This window comes from Gymnoscopelus braueri, assembly GCF_963280865.1.
Source record: "Gymnoscopelus braueri genome assembly, chromosome: 16".
In the NCBI taxonomy this organism is placed as follows: Eukaryota; Metazoa; Chordata; class Actinopteri; order Myctophiformes; family Myctophidae; genus Gymnoscopelus; species Gymnoscopelus braueri.
Genome location: NC_137616.1, coordinates 22169736 through 22187394, shown reverse-complemented (window position 1 = coordinate 22187394; position 17659 = coordinate 22169736). Strand labels below are relative to the sequence as shown.

General features: G+C 39.9%; 1 protein-coding gene across 1 annotated transcript; it reads right to left on the bottom strand.

Moving 5' to 3' along the window:
* Window positions 1–2408: 2408 nt before the first annotated feature.
* tmed10 (transmembrane p24 trafficking protein 10) lies at window positions 2409–10935 on the bottom strand. Its single transcript, XM_080454035.1, has 5 exons — window positions 10709–10935; window positions 9101–9221; window positions 8553–8626; window positions 5163–5289; window positions 2409–3895 (listed from the first exon to the last, which is right to left on the bottom strand). The coding sequence occupies exons 1-5, from the start codon at window positions 10883–10885 to the stop codon at window positions 3774–3776; spliced, it is 621 nt and encodes a 206-aa protein (XP_080310161.1). The 5' UTR covers window positions 10886–10935; the 3' UTR covers window positions 2409–3773.
* Window positions 10936–17659: the final 6724 nt, after the last annotated feature.

Below are 17659 nucleotides of genomic sequence, written 5' to 3'. Positions count from 1 at the left end.
CAAGTCCCAGACATCCCATAATTCAAGGTTGTATTACTTTGAAATTTTCAAGGCCAAAATACAAAAAAACAAGTCAAAAGCACTAGAAGACACCTGCTGAGAGATGGTGTAATGGGATAGTGATCAGACTCTCATTACAGAGGTTCCATGTTAAAATCCCAGTCGTCCCATATTTCAATGTTGTAGTACTTTGACATTTTCAAGGCCAAAATACAAAAAAGCCTGTCAAAAGCACTAGAAGACACCTACGAAAAGACAGTGAGAGATGGTGTAATGGGATAGTGATCAGACTCTAGGCACAGAGGTCCCATGTTCAAATCCCAGTTGTCCCATTCTTCAGTATTGTAGTAGTACTTTGAAATTGTCAAGGCCAAAATACAAAAAAGCAAGTCAAAAGCACTAGAAGACACCTGCTGAGGGGCCAAAGGTGCGTTGGCGCAGTGGTGTGGTGCGCTTCATCAGATGCCTCTGCTACAGACAGTTCGCAGGTTCAAGTCCCGCTAATATGCACACAGGGTTATTGTAATTTAAAGGTGTCCCTAAGCAAGACACCCAACACCTAACTGCTCCTGTTAATTAATAATACATTTAAATGTTTACGAGGTCATATCATTTATTATAATATAATATAGTATAATATAATATAATATAATATAATATTATATTATATAATATAATATAATATAATATAATATAAGTATAAAAAACACATTAGTTGTAAAAAACGTGTCTTTATATTTGTATTGTGTGTGCCACTGGGCACACACAATACAACGCCCATACGCCGTGCATACGCCGTCCATACGACGTCCGAGTCAGACCTCAGTCAGCAGCCGTTTTGCAAAAAATACGTTGAAACGACGTCGACACACGTCTGACTCGGACCTCGTATGGACGGCGTATGCACGGCGTTTGGGCGTTGTTGTATTGCGTGCCCAGTGGGTAGAGACGTCTGTTGAAAAGACACGTCTTTGTGCAACTTGAATTATGGATTTTTGAAGAGGAATTCAAATTCATAATTGTCAATTATTGCTTCCCCCCTTCCTAGTAAGGCAAGTTTTAGATTCATCACACACAAACCTTACATTTCCCCACCAACATAGAAAGAATGCTATCAGTAATTTATCTACATAATGTATATACACAATAAAAATATGCTATGAATAATTATGTTGTCAGTGCCGTTTATAAAGCCCTGCATTGACTTTTTTCAGCCAGCAGGTGTCGCGGCAACAACATGAGACCAAAATACTTGATAGTCACGTGACTTTTTGCTTTTTGTAGTCAAATGCATTAATATAAAAATAATAATAATAATAATACCAGCTAATGTCCCTGCCTTTTCACAAAACCTGGATTAGGGATAAACCGGGTTTAATCGGCTATCCTGGCTTAAATTATCCAGGATCAGCCATGAATCGGTTTCACGAACTTAGCCAGTAAACCTGGATATGTTTATCCATGATCCGGTTTCACGAAAGAAAATTGAAGCAATCCTGCCTTAGTTATCATGGCAATTTAGCTGTGAAGTTAGCCTGGTCCGGACCAGGCTAACAGCCAAATTGTATTAATCCAGTGCCTTATTCTTCAAGTTTTGTGAAATAGCTGTTAGTCCAATGACTCCAATCGTAAACCAATGAGTTTTTCCACACTTATTCAATTCTTATGCAAATATCAAAGATCTACAAGCCCGATTTTTTTTTGTCTTATGGCGGCCGGGGGTCCACGGGGGTCCCTGGCCCCCCGGCCCCCCGTGGACAAGGTCTAGCTCAACAAAGTCGCTCCTTTTCAGCCTGGCTTGGCGTTCATGGAACGGAATAAACCAGGCTGTACGGACCAGACTTAAGTCAAACCTGGATTTGACTTAAATCCAGGCTTATTTAATTCTCCTTTCGTGTAATAGGCGGCTGGTCTACAAATGACCTGGCATCTGTTTACATAACATGCCATCTAAATTACATTTTAGCCTTTGCAAAAGGCTCCATTATGTCTGGAGTTTATCCAGACATAATATACATAAAGCGACAGTAAAAGAGTAACATCCCCATTCTCTCAGAAAGAGGGTGTGTGTGCCAGAATCAAAGAGAGAGAGAGCCCACTCACACCTTCCAACAAAAAGAACAATCAAATACTGCCATTATGATTTATATCAATAACTCAAGGAACTAGCAAATTAACATGAATGGCCGTGGCTGCATATCAGTGAGGGGTCACACAAAATGGGTGGAATCCCCCAAAATAGGAGAAATGGAAGAACAGGAGTTGTCCAGGAGAAATGGTGAAATGACAGGAGTCTCCCGGTAAAAACAGGAGAGTTGGCAGGTATGTTATTGCCTTACACAGCACTGTGATTTTCAGCATTAGTGGTCCCAATGGGGGACAAAAGCAAATATTTGACACATCACCAATGTAAATCCATCCAATATTTTATTGAATAAAAGCCCAACATAAACCTTTACAAAATGTATCAATCAACATAAAAATCATTGTTTGCGCACAACGCGCATGTTCACTGTTAAAAATGTACCCATGACAGATGTCTTAATTAAACCCTGTGAAAAACAATCTGCAATATGTGCAACCACCCATATGCTAGCAATACCCAAGCCTTATAATTAATTCAAAAGAAAACCAAAAAACACACTGGATGGATCAGCAAGTACTGTAATTTTGAATTGATAACCAGGACAAATAATAAAGCATCACCTGTCAATGTATGCAGTAAGGTGTTCTCCAGAACACGTTCTACCAAAAATTGGGATACTTAACATGTCCCTTCAAAGCCACAACGTATTCCAACCTGACAAGGGAAAGTTATATTCATTTAACAGCCTGAATGGAATCTTATAAAATGGGCTGAACTATACATCTGGAAATAACTGATAGCTACACACGGTGCTGCAAGTTTTTTCCTTAGACATACTTAGCCGAAGTGGAGAGTATTTTGCCCAAACATTTTATAGTTTTTTTTGTCAATTGGTGTTGCAAATGTGTTTGAGACACTATATTTATGTTCATCTTTGAAAAGAAGATCTGACCGTGCAATAGTTAATAGAAGTGACCTACTTTTTAAACTAAGAGGATATCTCTGATAACTTACAAACCCGCCAATACCTGTGAAAGCAAATAAGTAGCATTTACAACATGAAAACAAAACTAAAGACACTGTCAAATTTAGCTAACATATATGCAAATTAGGTGACGTAACAAAAAGTCAGTGGTTGCCAATTTCCTCTTCAAAGTAACAACAATCCACCTTGCTATTCAAAATAAGCCTTCACTTGATAAAAAGGGCACCAAGGATCTAGTTTGCTTGGCATGGCAAAGATTTTGTACAACATACATTCTCTCGTGGCACATCCATTCAAACTGAGCTCAAAAATCAAACGCACGTAACTGTAACAATTGATTGAAGCAACAGGTTCTTATTCAGTAAGATTCAACGGTCAAAACAGTGCAGACAGAAACGTGAGGTAACATAAAAAAGACACATCTCACTTTTGCAGCTAGATGCGTTTCCCATGTCTCATACATATTCGTATTTCTTTCTACAGCGCTTTTCATGTTTCAGACTACTAAATAAGCAGGTGTATCATGTTCCAGAAGACAACCTTCATACTCTTTCTCTCACACAGCCCTGAAAACTAGAGTCTGAGCCCCTCAACCCTGCTTTGCTGTTGTCTGCTGAAGCTAGTCCAAGGAGGGTGGATGTTGGGATGTATTGACTGACTTGGCAGGCAGCTTTGCCCCTGAGGTAGGAGCTTGTGGCCGCTTTACTCGATCAGCTTCTTCGCCTTGAAGAAGCGCCGCAAATAGAAGACCTGCCAGGTGGCCAGGCCAATGAGACAACACATGGAGAAGATGCTGAAGTACAGCACACGTGTGTTGGTGGACTCTGGGATGGGGAAAGTAGAATAGAAAGTGGCATTAGTCTCACAGGCAGTAGATAAAAAGAACGACAATTGTCACAAAAATCTCTTGGGCAATTCAGATCCTTAGAAAACACAGCACAACCAAGCATGTCAAAGAAATGTCCATAAAAGAAACTGGTGATGTACACAAGATGTTTTGGGACTTTTGTCTGTTTTTTTTATTTTTTATTTCAGCATGGCAATTACCCCATGTGGTCCCCACCACTGCTGGCCCTTACTGTTTGGTCTTGGGGAGGTTGTAGACTACCACATCCTAAACAGTAGTTTCACTGGGAGGGCCGGGCGTAATGCATGCAGAGGAACATACCATCCTTCCCAGTTTCTCTCCCTGCTGAACAGGCAACCTGACCAACCTGTAGGGGTTGCTAGTGCATTGCCAGAAATCACCCTCCCCTAATGAGTTCCCACCCGCGAATATGGCCAATTGTATTCGTTGGAGCACCCATCCAAGCTGGAGGAACAGTGTAAGCTTTGAAGCCCAATCTCCACGATGGTGGGCACGAACTTCATCCCTGTGTGACCCGAACATGTTTAGTGAAAGATCCTTGTTGTATCTTTCGCAATTCACTGCCTGCCTACAGTCAAAAATCATTCTGAGAAACGCGTCAGCAGGTGAAGCAAGTTTAGTCTATACATATTGGAGAAAATCATAATTTGCTAACTATAAACATCAAACAGTGAGGGACCCAAAACAATTATAATCTTGAAAATGGAATCTCTGTGAAGGCAGAATAATATTATTGTGCACAACCATCAAATAAAAGCACATTTAACAGCAGGGAACTCTTAAATGGCTGATGACATAAATGCTGCACAAATGTTTAAGTGTTCCTTGCTGCTAAAGGTGTTTTTTTTTTGTTGCACTGGTTTATAACACAATTAAGTATTGTTCTGCATTCAAGCTGCTTCCATTTTTTAATTTCTGTCAAAACTATAAACATGACTACAACACAAGACTGATAACTGTGCAGGTGTCTTAAGCCCAGTCCAGACCAACAAGACAACTTGCACCTTGCAACAGAATCCTAAAACTGTGGTTTGCAACGTGATAAAACTGTACAGTCCAGTCCCAGGCGCCAAGCTACAACCAACTGCCGTTTACACAGCAATGGTAATGTCGCAGTCCATCCGGGATATTGGGATATAAAGAGCAGATGGGGTCTTTCACAAGAAAAATGTTTGAGAACCGCTGCTGTACAGTTGGCGTATCTAACTGCATTGTTTTCATACCATTGGTATCTCGCATCTCTTCTTCCCTCTTCTTCATGTAAGCAAAGTCATTGACGATGGACTCCGATAGGTCCTCCAACCGCCTCAGCTCCACCTCCAGAGGCTTCAGTTTTTCCACCTTGGCAATCTGTTAGGACAGAGGACGTTATATAATTTATTTGATGAATCTTATGTCCCTATTTATATTTTGTAGTACAACAGTGTTGCCTGATAGAAAAATAACAATCTTCACCAGAGCAGTTGAAAATTCAAGTCAGGTTTGTGCATCCCTAAAGCACATCATTGTATGTACTAATATTAGTTAATAATTATGTTTGTTACCCTTTTAATCTAGCCCCTTTTAACTGTTATAACTTGAAAAATCTAATGACAATTCTATAGAACAGGGAGGATATATTACAAGAGGGAAATTTGCCAACAAGAAAATCCCCTATGCTGCTATGACTCTCTTTGTCCAGTAAGTGTCTCTCTTGCACTGGGCAGTAGCAGTAGACATGTTCAGTAAGTGTCTCTCTTGCACTGGGCAGTAGACATGTTCAGTAAGTGTCTCTCTTGCACTGGGCAGTAGCAGTAGACATGTTCAGTAAGTGTCTCTCTTGCACTGGGCAGTAGCAGTAGACATGTTCAGTAAGTGTCTCTCTTGCACTGGGCAGCAGCAGTAGACATGTTCAGTAAGTGTCTCTTTTGTGCTGGGCAGTAGCATTAGACATGCCATTATAATCACAAAATAATATATCCTCCAAATCACATCCTCTATGGGATCCAACAAAGGTCAGAATCAATAAACAGTAGTTTGCGTTTGTCTTGGTAAAGTTCATGTATTGTTCTGTTCAAACAATATGAGAGAATAAAATAAAAGCCAGAGAGACAGAGATTCTTGCAAACACGTTAAGCCTTATTTTACACTTAGTCGCGTGGCGAAAATAGCCGATCTACAGGCTCACAATGAGTCACATTTGCAACGTGTTGTGAGCCTGTAGAATCGTCCATTTCTAAAAATCATTTTAATGCCCAAAATAGGGACGCCAGGTTTAAAGTGCTTCACCAGTCTCCTCCTGCCACTACACTGCGTATGATTACACCGACGCTCATTCACAGACGTGTTTGCCACCAACAGACAGCAGAGGTTGCCCACACTCAATTGTTCTCTGAACTCTCGCTGCCCACACAGATACTCGGTAGAACGGCTGAGCCTTTTTGTGCACTGCAGTGTACGCAAATACGTGCGCGCTTGTGAGTGGGTGGAGGGTGATTCTCTCAGCTCCTAGCTTTGCCTTTCTACACAGTAAAATCCCCAGTGTTCATATGACTCAGAGTGCACGGAATGGCTACATTTGTAAATGCTCAAGAGTTATAAATGGATGAATTAACACGGAGGATTTTTACTGTACACTTATTGTAAAAAAAAAAGTCTTCTCTCAGTATCTCTGACGCAGCTACCGTTCCAAGTAATCATAAGAAGTCTGTTCTCAAAATGAACTCCGTAACCTTGAGGACTGAAAATGATTCATTAAAACAATTCTAGCATTTTTGCCCGGATGAAGACCTTCCGAGGTCGAAACATGTTGGCAGCTGCCTTTTAATAAATAAAGGCTGTTCCTCCTTTTTACTCCTGAGTGCCCGGATCGTCTGTTGCTTTTTCACATGTTTTGATCCGGTTTGATCAGTGAGCACCATTGACACTTTTTACTTTAGTTACCTTTTTATCTACTGTGAGCACCTGGTTGTTCTTGTTTTTTCAATTTTAGCATCTATCAGAAGATATGTCCTTCCATTACACATTAGGAATATGTGAGCTTTTATTACCTTTTTTTTTTTTTTATGTTATCAAATATAATAAATAAATACACAAATCTCCTTCATCTTTTGGGACAGTCTTTTTAAAATCACACAATGAAAAAAAGAAAACGAAATATCTTTACAGGCAATAATACGTTTAGTTTTTGTTGGATTTTAGTCATCAAGTCATTATTTTCTCCAATTCAAATACAGAATACCATTACAGATCTGCAACTGTTTCATTACAACATAGCAGGACAAGACTTGCTATTAGGAAAGGATTTCAGGTTATGTGAAAAGTAAATAACTTGACACTTACCCTGAGAAAATAGGTTGCTAATGATATCATTGTGCTTTCAACTTATAAAAATGGTAGGTGGTCAAACAAAACTAGCTAAGCGAGCAGACCTGTTTTTGAGAGACTTTAATAAAAGTCTTATTCGACCATTATTTGAGTAAATAAGCTTCTACCGCTAACAGGTGGGCGTTAAATCACAGTACAGAGCTCAGTGAAATCAGTGCCAGCATGGATGATCTTGAAGTGTCCAAGAAAAACATAACCTCTAGCATTTCGGAATATTATGGGTTGCCAACTTGCCAAAAGGTGAAACATTGAATGCACAATGTCGGTTCCAAAAAACGTTTTTGCGTCCTTTGATTTGAAAAATATGAAAAGGTTGCATATAGGTTGTGTCCAATCAAACTTGCATGCTACTAATAGTTTAACTGAAGTCAGAAACTCCAAACACCTGGACCAGGGCATGAACCATCAAGGCAAATGATGGTTCCCTTTAATCGGTGATATACCAATCTGAACAAGCCTAATGTGCTTTGAGGCATCACTTCAGCAAAGCTATAAGAGTCAGAGGAATCTATAGAAATGCTGAATCACCACATTTATGATACAGACCTAAAAGTTACCTACTCTTACCTACAGTGATGCAGTCTCCTACATCACAAAGATGCCGGTTTAAAATTGAGATGCAAGATAAGCCTATCTCATTAGAGTAACAGTGTAGGACACTGTTGTCTTACCAACTACGCATTCTCATATACATAACCATGTTTATACTGTACATAAAACATGTTTTTTGAATTTTGGCCACAGGATTCATTGGTGGCCAGTGCGCATATATATATATATATATATATATATATATATATATATATATATATATATATATATATATAGTGTATAGTTTTTCTTTAAATATTTCTCTAAATACATCTATCTCTATAGATAAATATCTTGTCCATCGATACGACATATATTGACAGAAACTCTGTCTATTTAGGCTGTTCTCCTAGTTTCTACAATTTCCATGATGTGGGCAAGCACCTGGAATTGCAATTTGTGCTGCAATTACATCAACATTTTCTAAAGTCAGAAGAATTTTGTTGTAAACACGGTGAACAAGAACAATGTCAAGGCCACCAAGGGTAATGGCTAAACCCCAGGAGGTGAGGGGTAATTCTGACAGCTGTGATTTTTCTCCACCAAATTCGAATGCTTAATTTATACTCTGTTGTGCACGATAGTGCCATGCACTGAAAACGCGCTGAACAGAGGTAATGTGTCGTAAATGGTCTACCTCTACAAGTTTTACTCACTTCTTCATAGTTTTTGGCCTCCACACCATGCTTCATGTCCAGATTGACCAGCTGGTCAGGGACCCTCCCGGTACCTGGTTGACAAGAACACACTCACTGTTAGGCTAGGTCTAATCAGCTGGAACTGTCAAAGAAACGGAGTTATATAACATATGTATACCTCAAATTCAGCCCAATAAAATTACCATCACTTCACAATAAAATTGTGAAAAGATTTAATCACAAAAACTTTGCAAAATACATTGTTAAAACGGTCTATTGTGTGTCTGGATAGCATGTGACAAGCCCGCTCACCTTTTTATACTCACAGATGGGGGCATAATGGTGCATGATACATTTTAAATAGTGACTCAAAAACAAAAATGGGCAGTTTTCTTGGCGTGAGCTTCCTGATTCAGTTAGTGTCAGGCATGCAAACAGCCCCGAGGTGAAAAAGGTGACAACATGTTGTTTTATTTCGGGTCAGGTGTCACACAATTGCCCTATATGGGTTCAAAAAGTGACTGTAGCTGAAAAGTGACACTTTTGCATGTCTGTAGTGTACTTACCCATAGGTGATTTGCTCTCAAAGCACACCTCGAACATGTCATAGTCCTCTGTGGTGAATGCGAACTTCCCTTTTGTTGCATCTTCCTTTGAGTAAAGCGTGTGGCTTGAGGAATCTGTGATCTGTAACGCAGAGGACATCGATGATAACGTCAGGGGGCATACTATTAAATGTGTACTCTGAACATCATCAGGCCAGGACAATTAACAACCTCAAGCATGTATAGTGAGCTGATTTCCAGACATGTAAATGAGAACAGTATCTTAGAAAAGATCACCAGCACTCACTTGATCCTTTTATTAGGATTTCTTGTTTATTTAGTCATAAGCCCCGGCAGCAGATCATAATGTTGTGTATGATCTTTTCTAAGATACTATTTCTGCCAGAACCATGCACCCGATACACGTGAACTGTGAACTATTCTTCTGATGAGTGGCCACCTCTCCCTTTTTCAATTTAATATATTGATTGATTGAATACTTTGACAGTTTGTAAACAGTACAGTGGTACGATTTTACTATGATTGTTAAAATGATAACCCTAGGGGTTTGTTTCCATTGTAGTCCTGGCTCCTGAGTATTCAATTCAATTCAGAACAACCATCCTATGTGTATCAGCTCTAGAAACATCTGCTACTGACCATGTCAAACAGATACATCAGTATCCACGTGCATTTGACTATTAAAATGTAACGTAGACTTTTTTTCTCCTTTTTTTTTATTAGTTGATGGGCCACTGATGAAATACGAGCATCTGTGTTTCATCAGTGGCAGCGTCTCGGCTAATGTGCTAACGTGTGACTGCAGCTCAATGGGGATTCATTGGGGAGGATAAGACTGACGTGTTACATCTAGAGCAGCAGCATGGACTACTGAACTAGTCACTAGTGCCTTAAACAGGATGGTCTTAGTTGGAAATCAAACAGTACACACACATGCACACACGCACAGAGAGATAAACACGTGTGTTCGTTCGGGAAGTCTATGATACTTTGATATAATAAAAAAATATATATATCCGGAAATCAATCTCGGTTTAGCAGCAGATGCTATTTTTAATGTATTTATTTTTGGACAAAATAAACATTATAATTACAAATAACAGTTACAAAATTGGAAAAATAAAAGAAAGAAAAAATAAAATAAGCTCGAGGTGATAGACTTCAGGCAATAGGAAGACTTGCCATTGGGCCCCCGTTCAGTTTCCTCGTTAGCTTAGCTTAGCTAACAGGACAACAACAGCTGTCACTTAGTGCTTTATTGTTCTTGCCCGGCGGGGTCCAGATTAAGGCCAACCAAGTTCACAACCAATCAATGCATTTAAATGTCTAACAGTTCCCTATCATCATAACAATACAAACAGAGACACACTGTGAAGACCTGGAGCTCTTTCTTTCCCTGCGGGGCCTTGTTCTCTCAAAGCCAGCCCCGGTGTTTGTGCTTCCTCGTACGGTGGCGTCGCGCGGCGGGGAAATAGCCGATCTACAAGCTCACAAGGCGTCGACGTCGCGACGCTTGGCGAGCTTGTAGATCGGCCATTTCCCCGCCGCGCGACGCCACCGTACGACGGGCGTATATTAGCAGATGCTACCTGATGAGGCTTTGCTCACCTTCAGGTTGGTCTTGGTGTTGGACTGCTCGCTGATCTCGTACTCCCCCGTGACCAGCACGTCCTTGTGGATCTCCTCCCGGAGGCACTTCCGCGAGTTGACCGGCAAGAAGAACGAGATGGAGAACACCGATTCAATGAGAACCGGCAACAGCAGTAGTGCGGCGAGTCGGGCCATGGCTGCTGCTGCTACCAACCAACCAACCAAGAAGAAACCAACCAACCCGGGCCAGCCAGCAAAGCAACAGTGCTCCGTCTGCGGATGTTTGTGTGTTGTCTGGGTCGCTCTCTAGCACCAACGCTGGCACGGAGGATGGATCGCACTCAGTGCTGTTCCAGTGTGTTGCTTTATTTGATAAAGGTACGGTGTCACAAAACGAATGCAGGAAAGGTGGGCACTATGGAAATCTGGGCACAATATTTTTGGGGAAGACTGGGCGCAAGGGAAGACTGGGCACTAGGAAGAGTGGGCACTTATAGGGGATTGTGGGCACTTTGGGGTGGAGAAGACTAAGAGTGGGCACTAGGGGGATCTGGGCACCAGGAAGACTATCGGCACCGGGAAGACTGGGCAACTGAATTAGGATTTGTGGATTTAAATAAAAACTTTACATAGCACGCTGCTTTGTTGATGGTAAATTATATTTAACTCAAATTTCCCTAGTGCCCACTCTTCTCCACCCCAAAGTGCCCACTCTTCCAGGTGCCCAAATTTCCTTAGGCACCAAAACCTTCTTACACTAGGGGAAACTGGGCACCTGGGAAGAGTGGGCACTACCGTTCCTGTTACCCACAAAACCGCACAAAAAGATTGGAACTTTGTGTTTGATAGATTATTTCTCTATTGTCACAATGATTTGTGGCAATGTAAAATGATGATGGAATACAAGAAAAGAACACACACAAATAGACACACAGGGCCAAACAGGATATTTTTATGGGTTAGTAATAATGAATAGGCACAAAGTACTTGGCGGCCAGGTCTACTTACACTGTAGCCTAATTGTACTTGTTTCAGTACAGCATGCAGCTGTGATGAAAAACTTTGGGAGAGTTTGGGGACCATATCTCCATATCTGGGCTTATCTGTCCGTAAACAGACAGACAACTTAAGTGATATTTTATGGTTGAAACAAAAGTTTTTTTGTTACAAAAGTAAAAACTCTATATTCTGATAGTAATCATTGCTATAGACTAGAGTATTTGTTCATTAACAGGGGTGTACAATTTCAGATGGGTTGCCAATTTCATCCATTCAGGAGAGAGAGAGCCCATTTATCAGCTTAAATTTGATATTGTTCCAGTTCCAATTTTGTCTGCAATTGTTTCGTATGTTTCATCACTTCCAATTTCACTTGTTTATCCTGTATCCAGTAGGAGTTCTCTCTCCTGATTGGATCAACTTGGTATCATGACCTGAAAGTGTATTTGTGTCAGAATGTAGAGCCCTTTTACTTTTGTAAAAACAATAAAATCACCTTTTTACACCACCTTTATTATATTATTATTTTGAGTTGTGTGCATTGCATATGTGCAAAATAAGATCAAGTGATGTAATCTGTGACATCACACTGTGTAACGATCATCACACAGAAATAAGGAGATAAATGGCCAGATGGTTTGGTAGATTTCCATGCTGAGACACCGGAGTTTAGAAACACAGTAGAAAACAGTTGCCTAACTTGCCTTTGATGGGTCACAGAATAGCATAATAGCAGCATAACAGCGCACACCAGCAATACATTCTGTGTTCTGAACTAACTCTCGTCCCACATCACACTGTTGGGGAATAAGAGTGGGATTATACCATTTCATTTGCCAGGGGCAGGGCTGTTCCTCATTGACAACAATGTTAATATATTAACTTGATAAACTGCTATTTTCCTTTTTCTTTGTGAATGAGCTATGGTTATGTAATGTGATAAACTTACATCTAACCTTGGGTAGGGGCATCAACCCTTGCCTATGGCTTGGGCTGATAAGCATCACTCTACAGTATAATATAGATGTACACATATTATATATATCAGCTAAATAATTTGCCATTCTCAAACACTAGAATTTGACTCGGTATTATGATCCCAATCCCATAAGTGCAGAACCTTATAATCAATGCAATATTAAATTACACAATTTGTGTGGAGTAAATTTATTTTATAGTCTGTTAGTGAGGATATTTTTGAAAAGCCCAAAGCTATATTCTTCTGTCAGCAGTGAAGGGATTACCCAACAACATGTGACCAGTTTCCAGGGAAACATTGCTGATCCCATAAGACAAGAAGAGGATGCCTGCTGCTGCCAAGTGACCATTACCAAACAGAGAAATCCCTCATGTATTGTTTCTTATTGCGTCAAGTCACCCCTAAGAATAGCATGTCACCCACACTAACATGCTTCTGATCTATTTTTTTATTTGATTTGATTTATTTGAAAAGCCAAAACCACATGGTCACCGCAGTTCGAGGATTACACAAGAAAGTCCTGAGACTTATTTCCGTTGAGGTCCTCTTACAATTAACAGTCAATACGTTAAAATACATTACAGTACAAAACATGTAACTAACGTCACACTACAAAGACACAAGTAACATACACAGTACAGCCACAGTACACATTACACGTTATGCAACAATACAAAAACATTAGTAACATACACTACATACATACAAACAATACAAGAACACAAGTAACATACACAGTACACATATACAAACAAGTGCTACCTTATCTTTCCTAGTCTAAAGACCCTCTATAGGGGAACCTTTTCTAATAGACCCGTGCAATTTGTTTTTACATTTTATTTTAAAGAAAAAACATTTGTGATTTATGTTGTGCATTTCTTTCAAGATTATGCCATTTAATGTTCATGAAATTGTTTCTGTTTTAAAATTAATGAATGTTCTCCCCTTCCTTACACTCCAACTGTATTGTGCTGGCACTTTCATTTATTTTTGAGTAACCTTCAAGCCACTATTATGACCATTGTATTTTATAGGGGTGAGACAATTGGCAGGCCAATCCAAATGGAACTGCAGTATATCACCTCGGTGATCAGCAACCTCAGTAATGGTGATAAGGTTTACAACCTCTTGACGCACTTTTAAATGCTTATGTCAATAGGTGTGTCAAAGATTACTGAATGTAGCACTTCCTGGGTAGAGCAGAGAGACTGACAAGCACATTTGTCAGAGTGAATTTCAGGACACTGTCCACCTTCAAAATTGGAGGTGATTGGACATAATATCCTATCACAGTCCCTGTATGAAGGATTTATGTATACATCTGCCTTCTATTATGAGAAATACTCTGATGGCACAACACCTGAGATGGTATATGAATATATGCCATGTTTCTTGAGTATGTGAATAGACAAGAATTAGAAAAATACTTTGAAATATTTGGAAGTAAAAATCTGCAAACACTTAATATAATTTGTTATTTGCTTCAGTAAATGCATACTTGCTGTTTTTGTACAGAAACTGACTTACAGTGTAGTATCACTTTGACAGACACATGCACAATGGCGAGACAGGGAGGTATTTATGGATTTCTAAAGCATTCACATCCTCTCTCTCTCTCTTGCGAGCTAAGTGGTGCCATAAGATGGGTTTTCATGAATATGAAGCTGATCCAAACTGAGCACTTGCTGTCGTAACATGGAGGCGAACTCCATCAGGCTTTCGTCACCACTGCATTCAAAAATATATCCACTCAGTGTTCTCTTAAATGATATCCACTCAGGCTTCTCTTGCTATTCTCTCTCACTTCTTCGCTGTGCCCCTCTATTCCTTGCATACCCCTTGCCTTTCTCCCCCTCCCCTCTCTCCACTCCTGTTTTCCTCCTCTCCTTTTCTCAAGCATACATACGCTGCCTGCTTCCCCTGGGTTGCAGCACCGACGCAGGTTGGCGTCACAGTGTTCTAATTTTAACGCTGTTGATGCTGATGTTAAAAGAAGCAATGGGCACCTGCTATTTCTGCTGCCCACCCCCCACACCCATTTCCCAGGGGCTGGCAAAGAGGTATTAATAGAGTTTATTAGACACTGCATGATTGCACATAGAAGTGTTGTTGAAGGAAAAGAGGGAAACGGAGGCAAGTACTCAAAATCCAGCTGTTATGATTGGTTATAAAACTAGCAGGTATAAGCCATTTGTTTTCTGTCTAACACATGTTGATTGGATTAGGAGGAGAGTTTGAGTTAAAATATGTTAGAGGATGGACTGTGTGGACGATTATTGATTGCTGCAATAATCAGAAAGTGATTGATGTTTTTTGAGTGTTGTGTAAATGGATGTTGAAACAGCCAGAATGAGGAAATTGCGATGACAGATTTCCGTCCTCGCCGTCCTGTCCTGCCCCTCCTTCTCACGCAAATAAAACGTATTTCCTGGGAAGAGTTATTGAGAGTTCAGTTATAGGGACAAAACCTATTGGTCAAATATCACTGTATATCATGGGTCTTCAACAGTGGGTCCGGGACCCCTAGGGGGTCCTCAGAGTTACTACAAGGGGGCTGCCAAATCTTTGTGTGATAGAAACTTTTTTTTTACCCTAGCATCCCTATTCTGGGGGGGAACATTCGCTGAAAATAGCCGATCAGAATGTGTTGCCAAGTTTACACACCTTGGCTAATATTTTTTTTATATTTCTTACAAAGTAACAAAACAAGTAGATTCACAAAGCAAGGTAATTGTCAGAAAATCCTATTTTCACTTAAAAATATGTATTGGTGTGTTACTTTTATGCTCAAAGGACACTAAATAGTCTTAAATATTAATGTAATGTAATGACATGTCTATTTGGCAAAGATTCTAATGGGGATGTTCAAAGTTTCCTGTGGCAGTTTCCTTCATGATGTTTGTAATGGAAGTAGCCTGCAGTCTCACAAGGAAACTCCTTATCACATTTAAAGATTATTATTTGTATCACTGGGTTTAAGTCCCTCAAGCTTATGTTATGTGCGGAGTGTTAAGCCAATTAGTACCAAGACACTTTGATGGAATGTTTCCCTTTACAGTTATTAGACTTGTGACCCAGGGTTTCCTTTTCTAAACTATACAGTTTAGCATCAGCCTGATGGAAAAGATTAGAAGAAAAAAAAACACCCATCAACACTTAAGACAGACATCCTTTTTTATCACCTTTAAGTTTGCCCAAATTGAAATAATTGTGTGTTGGCCCGGCCGTTTCCCTTTCCCTGAAACAATATTTCAGGAAGGTATGGATAGATAAAGCTTGCTAATTCCACATTTTAGATTAGGCACCTTTTTGAGCCCAAAGGGAGAAATACAGTAATTACAGCATCCAATACATAAAGGAACATAGGCTACAGGTGGATACAAAAGTGTCCATGCAAGACAGAAGGATCAAGCACAATAACTTATAGTCAACACGTCTAATCAATATTTACATGACAAACCCCAGACCTACAAACATTTGATACTGTGTAGTGGTAGAGTCTTAAGTCTTTGAGAATATAAACGAGGGACCCCTACACTGTTATATAGCCTTTCTGATTATGCTGTAGGGCCTACAGCATAATCAGTAAGGCTATATAATAGTGAATTAATAGTGTATACTACCTACCATACATCTATGCAGCATATTTGTATATCAGTTACTAGTATCCAGTACAGTACATACAGTACAGTAGACCTACAAACAATGTAAAATACTAGTAGGTCCTCAATTTACATTGATACAGTGTATGTTCATGTTCAAGTGCCATATTGTCCGTGTGCAATGTAGCTACACAGTAGTCCTTCCATGATACTACTGTGCAAATACTGTATCATAGCTAATAGATAGAATATAATTTACAGTAGGCCATTATAAACGCATTTCACTACCCAGGCCTAAATATTATAGCCTACAACGTTTTCAAATGTATAATGACTTAAGGAGGAGAGGACTGCTATACCCAAATTCGATCATAACCATATGTTTAAAGGGAATGTATAGGCCTATAGTTTTCTTGAGATTAAAAATAAATTAAAAGCTCCAACCGTGCATAGCCTATAGCCTAATTTAGATTTGGCCGTAAAGGACGTTTTGATTCACAGATGGATCAACCTGATCTACAGAAAATCAGTACTGTCAAAAGAGAGCAGCCAGCAACCTGGTAGCTGATACCAGCGTTGCCATATTCTGTGAGAGAAATAAGCAACCAGGTCTAGGAAAACAAGCCCAAAGGAAGCAACTTAGGTCACATGAGCGCTTTAAACCGTCGGCTATTTAAAATAGCCAGATCTACAAGCTCACAACGCGTCACAATGCAACGTGTTGTGAGCTTGTAGATCTGCTATTTTCAAAAACTCAAACTTAATGTGGAATATTTGGAATATTTTTTGAAACATTCTTTAACAACACAAATGCTCCCTGGGCACAAAACATTTTCATGGAAATATTTGAGAACCACTGGTTGAACTAATAACAAAAAAATGTTGGAAGCAAGCCTAATAATAAGCAACTTCACTTGAGAAACAAGCCCAAAACACCGCAACTACCAATATTTACAAGCAACCTTACAGAAAAAGAAGTCGCTTATAATAAGCCGACATGGCAACACTGCCTGGTCGTAGCAGAAAGAAACGAGATGTAGCGACAATCTAAATTTGGGCACGGAAGTAAAACGTAATCGCGCTAACGTTGCAGAGTACAAATGGAAAAGAACGCATTGACGTGCGACGCCTGGCCTGACGTAAATAACCTTGGCAACAGACGGAACAGTAAATAGAGCCAATGGAGGTGCGAGGAAAATGTAGACCACTAGTCTTTATGGAGAGTAATTTTAGGCATTCTTTTAATTACCCTATTGAATGTGTTCCAACTGCTATTCTGCCTTAGTTACATATCTGTGCAGGCGAGAGCTTGGGGGGAGGCAGACAAGTGTGTAAGAAAGTGTGGAATGAGCGAGGGAGGGAAGAAAAAAGATTAGACAAAGCAAATCA

What these genes read in the sequence shown, in the direction of transcription:
- tmed10 (XM_080454035.1), bottom strand. Translation starts at nt 10,885, where the DNA reads ATGGCCCGACTCGCCGCACTACTGCTGTTGCCGGTTCTCATTGAATCG. An exon ending in AGGCCAAAAACTATGAAGAA is followed by an intron (nt 5,290 to 8,552) that starts GTGAGTAAAACT and finishes CTGTCCTAACAG; the next exon opens with ATTGCCAAGGTGGAAAAACT. An exon ending in AGAGATGCGAGATACCAATG is followed by an intron (nt 3,896 to 5,162) that starts GTATGAAAACAA and finishes TCCCCATCCCAG; the next exon opens with AGTCCACCAACACACGTGTG.